This window comes from Tachyglossus aculeatus, chromosome 17 (genome assembly GCF_015852505.1).
Source record: "Tachyglossus aculeatus isolate mTacAcu1 chromosome 17, mTacAcu1.pri, whole genome shotgun sequence".
In the NCBI taxonomy this organism is placed as follows: domain Eukaryota; kingdom Metazoa; phylum Chordata; class Mammalia; order Monotremata; family Tachyglossidae; genus Tachyglossus; species Tachyglossus aculeatus.
In genome coordinates this window covers 6,979,306-6,991,938 of record NC_052082.1, presented here as the reverse complement: position 1 = coordinate 6,991,938, position 12,633 = coordinate 6,979,306, and the positions used below count along the sequence as shown (strand labels likewise).

At 50.2% G+C, this 12,633-nt stretch overlaps 1 protein-coding gene across 2 annotated transcripts in view; it reads left to right on the top strand.

Moving 5' to 3' along the window:
• The window catches only part of UBA6 (ubiquitin like modifier activating enzyme 6), a 77,092-nt gene that overhangs the window by 61,071 nt on the left and 3,388 nt on the right, over window positions 1-12,633 (top strand). For both annotated transcript variants that reach the window (XM_038759123.1, XM_038759124.1), the window contains exons 24-32: window positions 566-617; window positions 706-769; window positions 5,277-5,346; window positions 6,540-6,611; window positions 7,473-7,590; window positions 8,879-9,072; window positions 11,672-11,799; window positions 12,064-12,151; window positions 12,420-12,514. In XM_038759123.1, the coding sequence (XP_038615051.1) occupies window positions 566-617; window positions 706-769; window positions 5,277-5,346; window positions 6,540-6,611; window positions 7,473-7,590; window positions 8,879-9,072; window positions 11,672-11,799; window positions 12,064-12,151; window positions 12,420-12,514 (881 nt within the window). The remainder of the gene's footprint in view (window positions 1-565; window positions 618-705; window positions 770-5,276; window positions 5,347-6,539; window positions 6,612-7,472; window positions 7,591-8,878; window positions 9,073-11,671; window positions 11,800-12,063; window positions 12,152-12,419; window positions 12,515-12,633) is intronic.

The following is a 12,633-nucleotide window of genomic DNA, read 5'->3' as shown; positions in this document are numbered from 1 at the left end:
ATGGGTTCAAGTCCCGCCTCCACCGCTTGTCAGCTGTGTGTCTTTGAGCAAGTCACTTCATGTCTCTGTGCCTCAGTTACCTCATCTGGAAAATGGGGATGAAGACTGTGAGCCCCACGTGGGACAACCTGATGACCTCGCATCCCCCCCAGCGCTTAGAACAGTGTCTTGCACATAGTAAGCACTTAATAAATGCCATCATCATTATTAAAATAATCAGGCCCCACATAGGGCCCCCACTCATTCATTCATTCATTCAACCAGTCGTATTTATTGCCAAGCAGGAGTTCGGTCGTACATTCTTTTAGACTGTGAGCCCACTGTTGGGCAGGGACTGTCTCTATATGTTGCCAATTTGTACTTCCCAAGCGCTTAGTACAGTGCTCTGCACACAGTAAGCGCTCAATAAATACGATTGATGATGATTTATTGAGCGCTTACCGTGTGCGGAGTTAAAAGCAGCAGCATGTAGAGTCCACCCACTGGGCCCTGACAGGCTTTCTCTCCTCGACATTTTGGAGAGCCGCTCTGTGCCTCATCTCTTCCCTCATCCGTTTCTCCTTAGGCTCTTCAGCTGCTTTACTGCTTTCCTCTGAACACCCGGTTAAAAGACGGCAGTAAGTATCCTTGTCCCAGAGACCTTCTGCTCTGGTGATTTCCCTCACGCGTCTCTGTTCTGAACTTCCCCGCGCGTGTCCTCGTCAGGTTTGTTCTGGCAGTCCCCGAAGAGACCACCCTCGCCGATAACATTTGAGTTGAACGACCCGTTGTGAGTATTGCCGCCGGTTGCGCTTGTGTGTGTGTGTTGAGTGAGTGAGCTCATGGGTTTGTATATGAGAAGCAGCTTGGCCTAGTGCCAAGACCACGGGCTTGGGAGTCCGAGGGCGTGAGTTCTAATCCTGGCTCCGCCATTTGTCTGCCGTCTTGGGCAAGTCACTTCGCTGCTCTGGGCCTGTTACCTCATCGATAAAATGGGGATTAAGACTGTGAGCCTCGGGTGGGGCGATTACCTTGTATCCACCCCAGCGCTTAGAACAGTGCTTGGCACCTAGTAAGTGCTTAACAAATACTATTATTATTATTATTACAAGAAGAGTAAGCGGATTTATTGAGGGTGGGCTCAGTTGGCGCGGTAGCCTATAGAAGTTACTTGGAAAGCACAGAGTAGTAATGAGAATAATTCTTCTTCAAATGCCGTCGAGTCGCTTCCGACCCGTAGCGACTCCATGGACACACCCTCCTCAGAACATTCATTCATTCATTCAGTCGTATTTATTGAGCGCTTACTGTGTGCAGAGCACTGTACTAAGCGCTTGGGAAGCCCAAGTTGGCAACATATAGAGACGGTCCCTACCCGACAGTGGGCTCACAGTCTAGAACATCCCTTCTTCTGTCATAGAGTCGCTCTGGTCTGTGTATCCGTAGAATTTCCTCGGTAAAGGTACGGGAGTGGTTTACCACCACCACCTTACGGGTAGTAATAATAATAATAATAATAATAATGGCATTTATTAAGCGTTTACTATGTGCAAAGCACTGTTCTAAGCATTGGGGTGGTTACAAGATGATCAGGTTGTCCCACGGTGGGGCTCACAGTCTTAATCCCCATTTTCCAGAAGAGGTAACTGAGGCCCAGAGAAGTGGGCCTCCCCTTCTCCATCCCCCCCGCCTTACCTCCTTCCCTTCCCCACAGCACCTGTATATACGTATATATGTTTGTACAGATTTATTACTCTATTTTACTTGTACATATCTATTCTATTTATTTTATTTTGTTAATATGATTGGTTTTGTTGTCTGTCTCCCCCTTCTAGACTGTGAGCCCACTGTGGGGTAGGGACCATCTCCACATGTTGCCGACTTGTACTTCCCAAGAGCTTAGTACAGCGCTCTGCACACAGTAAGCGCTCAATAAATACGATTGATTGATTGATTGATTGATTGAAGTGACTTGCCCAAAGCCACCCAGCTGACAATTGGCGGAGCTGGGATTTGAACCCATGACCTCTGACTCCAAAGCCCGGGCTCTTTCCACTGAGCCACGCTGCTTCCGGAGACTCAAGTAAAAACTTGAGTCTCTGCCGTTGTCTCTGATCAATCAGTCAATCGATCGTATTTATTGAGCGCTTACTGTGTGCAGAGCACTGGACTAAGCGCTTGGGAAGTCCAAGTTGGCAACACATAGAGACGGTCCCTACCCAACAGTGGGCTCACAGTCTAAAAGGGGGAGACAGAGAACAAAACCAGACATACTGACAAAATAAAATAAATAGAATAAATATGTACAAGTTAAATAAATAAATAAATAAATAAATAAACAAATAAATGATAATAAATAAATATATATATAAATAAATAAATGGATAAATAAATAAATAAATAAATAAATAAATAAATAAATAGATGGAGTAATAAATATATACATATATACAGGTGCCCTGGGGAGGGAAATGCAGTTGACTGACTGGACACTGACCTGGGCCCCCGGGGGTTGGGTCGCTCAATGCCTTAATCATTTGATCATCTGCTTTTGACCCTTTCCCATACTGCTGCTGCCCAGCACAGGTGAATCGACTTTATGTGACGCTTTGGCTTAGACCTTTCCGTTATGGAGAGCCCTAGAAGCAGGGCCTAGTGAATAATAGAACAACAGCCTGGTAGCTAAAAGGTCATGAGTTGTAATCCTGACTCCATCACTTGTCTGCTGTGTGACCTGGGGCAAGTCACTTAAATTCTCTGTGCTTCAGTTGCCTCATCTGTAAAACAGGGGTTAAGACAGTAAGCCCCGTGTGGGACAGGCGCTGTCTCCAACCCAGTTATCTCATATCTTGTACATATTTCTAGACTGTGAGCCCACTGTTGGGTAGGGACCGTCTCTATATGTTGCCAACTTGTACTTCCCAAGCGCTTAGTCCAGTGCTGTGCACCCAGTAAGCGCTCAATAAATACGATTGAATGAATGTTTACTCTTGTACATATTTACTATTCTATTGATTTTATTTTGTTAATATATTTTGTTTTGTTGTCTGTCTCCCCCTTCTAGACTGTGGGCCCGTTGTTGGGTAGGGACCGTCTCTATATGTTGCCAGCTTGGACTTCCCAAGCGCTTGGTGCAGTGCTTTGCACACAGTAAGCGCTCAATAAATACGATTGATTGAATGAATGAATGAATATTTCATGAGAAGCAACCTGGCTCAGTGGAAAGAGCCCGGGCTTGGGAGTCAGAGATCAGGGGTTCGAATCCCGGCTCCACTTACTGTGTGCAGAGCACTGTACTAAGCGCTTGGGAAGTACAAGTTGGCAACATATAGAGACGGTCCCTACCCGACAACGGGGCCTAGAGGAAGGTTAACAGCCCACTGTTGGGCAGAGACTGTCTCTATATGTTGCCAACTTGTACTTCCCAAGCGCTTAGTACAGTGCTCTGCACACAGTAAGCGCTCAATAAATATGATTGATTGATTGATTGGTTAACAGCCTTGAAAGTCCAGAGGCCTGGGTTCTATTCCCCTCTCTGGTATGAGGGTTAAAAAAAATTGTAAATACACTGGAGGGTTTAGAGTAAATCACCTGGGAGTGCTGAGATTCACATACTTGCCTTCCCTTGGGTGCTCTCCCTCATGCTTATTATTATTAATAATGATGGTGATGAGAATAATTGTGGTATTTGTTAAGCTCTTTCTGTGTGCCGAGCACTGTGCTAAGTGCTGGGACGGATAGAAGCAAATCGAGTTGAACACAGTCCCTGTCCCATGTAGGGCTCACCGTCTCAATCCCCATTTTACGGCTGAGGAAACTGAGGCCCAGAGAAGTGAAGTGACTTACTCAAGGTTACGCAGCAGGCAAGTGGCAGAGTCAGGATTGGAACCCAGGCCCGGGCTCTGTCTACTACTCCTTGCTGCCCCTGAGAGGGAATGCTCAGATCATCATCAATCGTATTTATTGAGCGCTTACTGTGTGCAGAGCACTGTACTAAGCGCTTGGGAAGTACAAATTGGCAACATATAGAGACAGTCCCTACCCAACAGTGGGCTCACAGTCTAAAAGGGGGAGACAAAACCGAACATACTAACAAAATAAAATAGAATAGATATGTACAAGTAAAATAAATAGAGTAATAAATATGTACAAACCTATATACATATATACAGGTGCTGTGGGGAAGGGAAGGAGGTAAGATGGGGGGGATGGAGAGGGGGACGAGGGGGAGAGGAAGGAAGGGGCTCAGTCTGGGAAGGCCTCCTGGAGGAGGTGAGCTCTCAGTAGGGCCTTGAAGGGAGGAAGAGACCCAGCCTCTGCCCCAGCACCCAGGGCTCACAGTCTAAGGGAGGAGGACGGGCACCTATTAAACCCCCATTGTACTGATGAGGAAACTGACGCACCTTGACTTGTCCAAGGCCACACAGTGGGTAAGTGGTGAAACTGGGCTTAGAACCTGGGTCCCCTGACTCTTCACCTTGGGTGGTATCCATTAGGTCACGCCTGCTGTAGTGTCAGAAGAAGTCAGCAATCATTTTCCTCCTTTCTCCTCTCCCTCTGGTTTGTGAAGGAGGAAATCTCAGTTCCTAATTTCTCTCTTCTTTTTTTAATGACCCCACCAATGGGAATAAAAATAATCCCCTGATTAGGCTACCAGTTCCTCTTCTCCCACTCCCTTCTGCGTTAGCCTTGTACTTGGATTTGCTTCTTTTGTTCACCCCGCCCTCAGCCCCACATCGCTTATGGACATATCCAAGATTTATTTATTTTAATAATAATAATAATGGCATTTGTTAAGCGCTTACTATGTGCAAAGCACCGTTCTGAGCGCTGGGGGGGATACAGTGGGATCAGGTTGTCCCACGTGGGGCTCACAGTCTTAATCCCCATTTTTACAGATGAGGTAACTGAGGCTCAGAGAAGTGAAGTGACTTGCCCAAGGTCACACAACAGACTTGTGGTAGAGCCTGGATTCGAACCCATGACCTCTGACTCCAAAGCCCGTGCTCTTTCCACTGAGCCACGCTGCTTCTCTGATGCCTGTCTCCCCCTCTAGACTATAAGATCGTTGTGGGCAGGGAACATATCTACCAACTCTGTTACATTGTACTCTCCCAAGCACTTAATACAGTTGTGCTGCATACAGTAGACACTCAATAAATCCGACTGATTGATTAATGTAAGAGTTTCTGCAGTGCAGATGTAAAGAACGGTTGGAGTCCGACAGAGTCGGAGTAAAAAACCGTTTTTTAAATCGTATTCGTCCGCAAACCCGTTTTCCTTCTCAATCCCGTCAGGCACTTCAGCTTCATCCAGAACACAGCCAGACTGTTGGCTACCATCTACTGCATCCCGTGTACGGAAAAGGTGAGCTTTCCCTCGGGTTCTGGAAGAAGATTCCGGATTTTCACGGTGGCAGTGTAATTCCCTCCCATTTCGGACTACGGTCGAGGCTTTTGGCTCTCCCAGCCGTTGTACAAGGGTGCTTTGAAAACAATCATAGCGTTATATTGAGGCCAACTCAAGCAAAAGAGAGCGCGAACTATCATTATTAGTAGTAGTAGTAGTTAAGCACTGTTTTAAGTGCTAGTTTAGGTACAAGTTAATCAGGTCAGATACAGTCCGGGTCCCACGTGGGACTCACAGTGTAAGAAGGAGGGAGAACAGGGATCGATGCCCCATTTGATAGATGAGGAAACTGAGTCACAGAGATATTAGTGACTCGTCCAAGGCCATAGAGCAAGCAACTGGCAGAGCCCGTTGGAACCCAAATCCTCCGTCTCCCAAGCCCGTGCTTTTTCCACTAGGCCAAGAGGCTTCACCTAATGTATTGGCAGGATTCCTAAGTAGGCAAGTTGTGGGTGGCTGATGATTTTATTAGCCTGAGTGCAACTCGCTTTTTTTTTTGCCCATGGTATTTGTTAAGCTATATGTTGCCAACTTGTACTTCCCAAGCGCTTAGTTCAGTGCCCTGCACACAGTAAGCGCTCAATAAATACGATTGATTGATTGATTAAACGCATAATACGAACTAAGAGCTGGATTGATCAGTTTGGACACCGTCCCTGTCCCACATGGGGCTCTCAGTCTCAAATTGGAGGGTGGAGGATTTAATCCCTATTTTACAAATGAGATCACTGAGGCCCAGAGAATCAGTCATTCAATCAGCGGTATTGATTGAGCACTTACTGTGTGTGGAGCACTGTACTTATCACATGGGAGAGTAAAATACAACAGAGTTGGCAAATACATTCCCCGCTCACAAGCAGCTTACATTCTAGAGGGAGTTAACGATCTGGACCACGCCTATCATTCAAAGGTCTCTTGCCCAAATGAAGTGACTTGCCCAAGGTCGGACAGCAGGAAAGAGGCAGAGCCGGGATGAGAACCCAGGTCCTCTGACTCCCAAGCTCGTGCTCTATCCACTAGGCCACATGGCTCGTTGGGGGTTGTGGAAAGCGCTCTTCTAATGGAGGAGTGTGAGCGAGGGAAACCCAGGGTCCTGGTGCTGACTTGGGGTCTGGTTTCGAGTCCCTAACGGCGCTGTTTCTGGCCCGCAGGACCTGTCGATGGAAACTCTGGCGGCCATCCTCTCCTCGGTACCGATACAGGAGTTCAGACCATCAAACAAGGTGCGGCCCTCGTTTGGTCAGGAATCAGTTCCCCGCGCCCCTCCCTAAACCGACCCCTCCGGCCAGGTGCGAAGCGGCCCCCTGAAACCTGGACTCACCTTGTTGGCCCACAACCGCGGACCCCTCCCTTGCCGCCCTGCGAGCATCTCTCTTCCTCCCGCTCTTCCTCGCTTCTCCCGCTGGCACCGGCTTCTCAGCAGGCCCCACCGGACACCCTGAGCCCGGGAACGGAGCCGCCGGGAGCCGGAGGGCTCGCTGGCCCTGCCCGGCTCGGCGAGGCCTTGGCAGAGATGCGTGTCCCTGGCCTCGTGATTGTAACCCCCATTTTCCAGACGAGGGGACTGAGGCACAGAGAAGGGAAATGACTTGCCCAAGATCACAAACCAGACAAGTGGCAGAGCTGGGATTAGAACCCAGGTCCTTCTGACTCCGAGACCTGGGCTCTAGCCACTTGGCCACGCAGCTTCCTCTTGTTCTGAGCGATCACGTAGGTCAGCACGGGCACCTGCGGGGTACGTCACCTTTGGCCATGCACTCCCCGGTTCCACCCCTACATAGAGGCAGCCGAACCCAAATTGGCATCTTCCCCTCTAATTTGGCCCCGGCTTTCCAGATTCAGACAACCAGGACCCTCGACATGAAGGGAAAAATGGAAGGGTTTCTGGCGGTCACAGACGCCGACCATCGCTGACGTGTCGTCCTTGGCGAGACTGTGGCCGCGGGCGGGCGGAACGAATTTCTCCGGGACCACCCCCGGTCTCCTGGGATTTCTCGGGGGTGCCGTGGAGGTAGACCCTCGGGGACGGGGCGAGGAAGCGGTCGCTTGGGTTGGAAGAATTTAATCCCGAGCCCCGTTTACAGGTTGTGCAGACCGACGAGACGGCGAGAAAGCCCGACCAGGCTCCCGTGAGCAGCGAGGACGAGAGGGTGGCCATTTTCCAGCTGAAAAAAGCCATTGCCGCCCAAGAGGCTACCAAAAGTAAGAAGGAGCGTGACGATCACCCTATTCTGCGGGTACCCGGCCACCAAAGTGGGCAGAAAAGGGTGTCATGAGGGCCACGGATTTAATATTGTACTCTCCCAATGGCTTGGTACAGTGCTCTGCGCACAGTAAATGCTCAGTAAATATGAGTGAACACAGAATCGTTTGATCGATAGTGTCCACTGGGAGCCTCCTTGGCTCAGAGAACTGTGCACAGAAGAAGTAGGTGATCTGGGCCCTGCCCTCAAGGAGCTTCTGGTCAAATGGAGGAGACAGAACGAACACTGCAGTGGGTTTTAGAGGGGAGCAAAGCCGCCCCGGGAAATCCATTCCCATCTCGGCTTGGCTGTCCCTCCAACCTCTCCCCGGCATCTCTTGAAGAGGAAAGCAGCCCGATGAGGGCTCAGTGAAGAGCGGAGATAGGCTCCTCACTCACTGTTCTGATTCCCCCCGTCTCTTGCGAACACTTCGGATCATTTTAAGACATTTTGCGTGGGCAGCTTCAACCGCCCGCATTTCCTCATTCACCCGCTGACCCCCTTTCCATCGATCAATCAGTAAATCAGTGGTACTTATTGAGCGTTTTCTGTATACAGAGCACTGTACTGGGCGCTTGGGAGAGTACAGTACAACAGAGTTGGTAAACACGTTTTCTGCCCCTAGAGAGCAAGCGGTCTAGAAGGGAAGACAGACATTAATATAAATTACAGATCCGTACATGAATGCTGCAGGCAGGGTGGATATCAAGTACTTAAAGGGAACAGACCTAAGTATGTAGGTGACACAAAATGGAAACTGAGCAGGGGAAAACTGGGTTTAATCAGGGAAGGCTTCTTGGAGGAGATGTGATTTTAATAAGGTTTTGAAGGTGGGTAGAGTGATCGTCTGTCGCATCTGGGGGGGCAGGGGGAATTACAGAATGGCAGTTAGAGCCGGCAGGAAGCTAGCAGCCTGTTTTCCTTGCAAATCCCAACAACTTGAGGAGAAGCAGCGTGGCTCAGTGGAAAGAACCCGGGCTTTGAAGTCAGAGGTCATGGGTTCAAATCCCGGCTCTGCCAGCTGTCAGCTGTGTGACTTTGGGCAAGTCACTTAACTTCTCTGTGCCTCAGTTACCTCATCTGTAAAATGGGGATGAAGACTGTGAGCCCCCCGTGGGACAACTTGATCACCTTGTATCCTCCCCAGCGCTTAGAACAGTGCTTTGCACGTAGTAAGCACTTAATAAATGCCATTAAAAAAAAAACACCTTACAATGGAGCTTGGTTTTCTTGGCCGCCCCATGTAGACGACCTGCAGATGAAGGTGCTCTCTTTCGAAAAAGACGACGACAAGAACGGACACATCGATTTCATCACGGCGGCGTCCAATCTCCGGGCCAAGATGTACAGTATCGAGCCGGCCACCCGCCTCAAAACGAAGCGCATCGCCGGCAAGATCATCCCCGCCATCGCCACGGCCACGGCCGCGGTGTCCGGCTTGGTGAGGACGCCGGCCCCTAAGGAGACGGGGAGGGGGAGCGGAAGAGGGGCGGACGCTGGGTTGAGTGGCGTTCAGCGGCGCTTTGCCGCGTTTTCCGGCAGGAGCGGGGATTTCCTCGCCCGAAGAGTCGGGAGGCTGGCGAATCAGCCCTGGAAAGGGCCTGGGCCGATCCTACCTTATGGAGCGGGCGGGTTTGAGGACAGAGGAAAGCGATAGATCTGGATCCTCCAATCTAAGGTCTAGATGGCAATTCACAGTAGTAGTGGTAAGTAGCAGCAGTAGTAGTCGTAGTAGCAGTAGAAGCAATAATAATAGTAATGATGGCATTTGTTAAGCGTTTACTATGTGCAAAGCACTGTTCCAAGCACTGGGGAGGATACAAGGTGATCGGGTTGTCCCAGTTGGGGCTCCCAGTCTTCATCCTCATTTTCCAGATGACGGAACTGAGGCCCAGAGAAGTGAAGTGACTTGCCCAAAGTCACACAGCTGACAAGTGGCAGGGCCGGGGTTTGAACCCGTGACCTCTGACTCCAAAGCCCGGGCTCTTTCCACTGAGCCACGCTGCTTCTCTAAGTAGTAGTAGAAGTACTGCTAAGTAGAAGTAGTAATGGCAATAGCATTTCTTGAGAAGCAGCACAACTTAGTGAAAAGAGCACCAGCCTTAGAAGTCAGAGAACTTCGGTACTACTACTACTATTACTACTCATAATAATAAGAATAATAATAATAGTGTTTTTTAAGCATTTACTCTGTGCCAGGCCCTCTACTAAGTGCTGGGGTGGATACAAGCAAATCGAGTTGGGCACAGTCCATGTCCCACGTGGGGCTCACATTCTTAATCCCCATTTTACAGATGAGGTAACTGAGGCACAGGGAAGTGAATCAATCAATCGTATTTATTGAGCACTTACTGTGTGCAGAGCACTGTACTAAGCACTTGGGAAGTACAAGTTGGTAACATAAGTACAAGTTGGCAACATAAGTGCCTTGCCCAAGGCCACACAGCAAACAAGTGGCAGAGCCGAGATTAGAACCCATGACCTGACTCCTGGGCCTGTGTTCTAGCCACTATGCCATGCTGCTTCCTGGCTCTGCCATTAATAATTATAATTTTGGTAGTTGTTAAGCACTTACTATGTGCCAGGCACTGTACTAAGTGCTGCTCTGTGACCTTGGGTAACTCACTTCACTTCTTTGGGTCATTCATTCATTCAATCATATTTATTGAGCGCTTACTGTGTGCAGAGCACTGTACTAAGCTCTTGGGCAGTACAAGTTGGCAACATATGGGTCTCAGTTACCTAATCTGTAAAATGGGGATTCAGTACACGCTCTCCCTCCCCTTTAGATTGTGAGCTCAATGCAGGACAGGAACTCTGTTCTACCTGATTATCTTGTATCTACCCTAGTGTGTAGTACTATTTTTGGCACATAGTAAGCGCTTAAGTATCTTAACCATCATCACCTACCTCGTGCCTACACACTGTACTGAATGTTGGGGAAATAGAAAACCAAGAAGTGACCTGCTCCACATCCCCAAGGGGTTTCCACTCTAATGGGAAAAGCGGACGTAAAATTCTTTACAAATAGAGGAATTAAAAGATCTAGTGTTTAGTTGAATAATAATAATAATAATGGCATTTATTAAGCGCTTACTATGTGCAAAGCACTGTTCTAAGTGTTGGGGAGGTTACAAGGTGATCAGTTTGTCCCACTGGGGGCTCACAGTCGTAATCCCCATTTTACAGATGAGGTAACTGAGGCCCAGAGAAGTGAAGTGACTTGCCCAAAGTCACACAGCTGGCAGTTGGCGGAGCCGGGATTTGAACCCATGACCTCCGACTCCAAAGCCCGGGCTCTTTCCACTGAGCCACGCACGTTGAATAAACGTATCAACCTAAGCGGCAACCTGGAAACCTCGTTTTACCCCAGTTCTTAGTAGAGTGTGTGGCACCTAAGAAATGCTTAACAAATGAGAGGGAGAGAGAGAAAGAAGAAGAAGGAGGGAAGGAGAGGAAGAGAGCGCTGGGAGGGATTTATCATCATCATCAATCGTATTTATTGAGCGCTTACTATGTGCAGACCACTGTACTAAGCACTTGGGAAGTACAAATTGGCAACATATAGAGACAGTCCCTACCCAACAGTGGGCTCACAGTCTAAAAGGGGGAGACAGAGAACAAAACCAAACATACTAACAAAATAAAATAAATCGAATAGATATGTACAAGTAAAATAGAGTAATAAATATGTACAAACATATATACATATATACAGGTGCTGTGGGGAAGGGAAGGAGGTAAGATGGGGGGGATGGAGAAGGGGACAAGGGGGAGAGGAAGGAAGGGGCTCAGTCTGGGAAGGCCTCCTGGAGGAGGTGAGCTCTCAGCAGGGCCTTGAAGGGAGGAAGAGAGCCAGCTTGGTGGAGGGGCAGAGGGAGGGCATTCCAGGCCTGGGGGATGAGGTGGGCCGGGGGTCGATTTATGTGGCTTGGGCTTCTGGGAACGGAGTGGGAAAGGCTGCTGGAGGAGGTGGGCTTCCAGGTAGGCCCTGAGCAGGGAGAGGTTGAAGTCACGGGGCTGTGTGGTCTCTTACACAGGTGGCCCTGGAGTTGATCAAAGTGGCAGGGGGCCACCCTTTCGAAGCGTACAAGAACTGCTTCCTCAACTTAGCCATTCCCATCATCGTGTTTTCCGAACCCACGGAAGTCAGGAAAACGGCCATCAGGTACGCGGCTGGCGGCTGGGTGGGGGGGTCTCTGGCGGGGCAGCTGGAGTCCCCGGACCCGAGCTCGCTTCTGGGCTCCACCACGCTCCCCCCGCCCCCGAGTCCAGCCTGCCTCGGCGTGTCGGGGAGGACGCCTCTCGCACCCGCTCCTCGGGCGGCCCCAAACCCAGTGCGGCGAGCGCACCCCCTTCCTCCCCTCGTTGGCGGGGGCCGGGCCGGGCCCCATCAGGCCGAACCGATCTGAGCGCTCCTTCTGGCCCCTAGGAACGGAATCACCTTCACCATCTGGGACAGGTGGACCATCTGTGGCAAAGAAGATTTCACCCTCTTGGATTTCATCCACGCCGTCAGGGTGAGAGCCCTGTGTCGGTCTTTCTCCGGCCGCCAACAGAGGCAGCCGAGGGAAAGGGCGGTGGGCCCCCTCGGACTCATCGGAAGCGGGGGGATTTCTGGAGGGGTTCAGCCGCCCCCCACCAGCCCAGGGGTCAAGGGGGGGTTCCAGGGCTCTCGATCCTCGCCCCGACGAGCGGGTGAACCGGGCAGCGCGGGACTGACCCGGGGCCAGGGTAGGGAAGGGGGCGAGGGGCACCCCTAAATTCCACCGCGACCCTCCCCTCCAGGAGAAGTATGGAATTGAGCCGACGATGGTCGTGCAAGGCGTCAAGATGCTGTATGTGCCCGTCATGCCCGGACACATTAAGAGGTTGAAGCTGACGTAAGTATCAGTAGGGCAGGGTTGACGCTCCTTCAGAGAAGCAGCACGGTCTAGTGGTTAGAACCTGGGCCTGGGGATCAGAAGGAGCTAGGTTCGAATCCTGGCTCCGCCACTTGTCT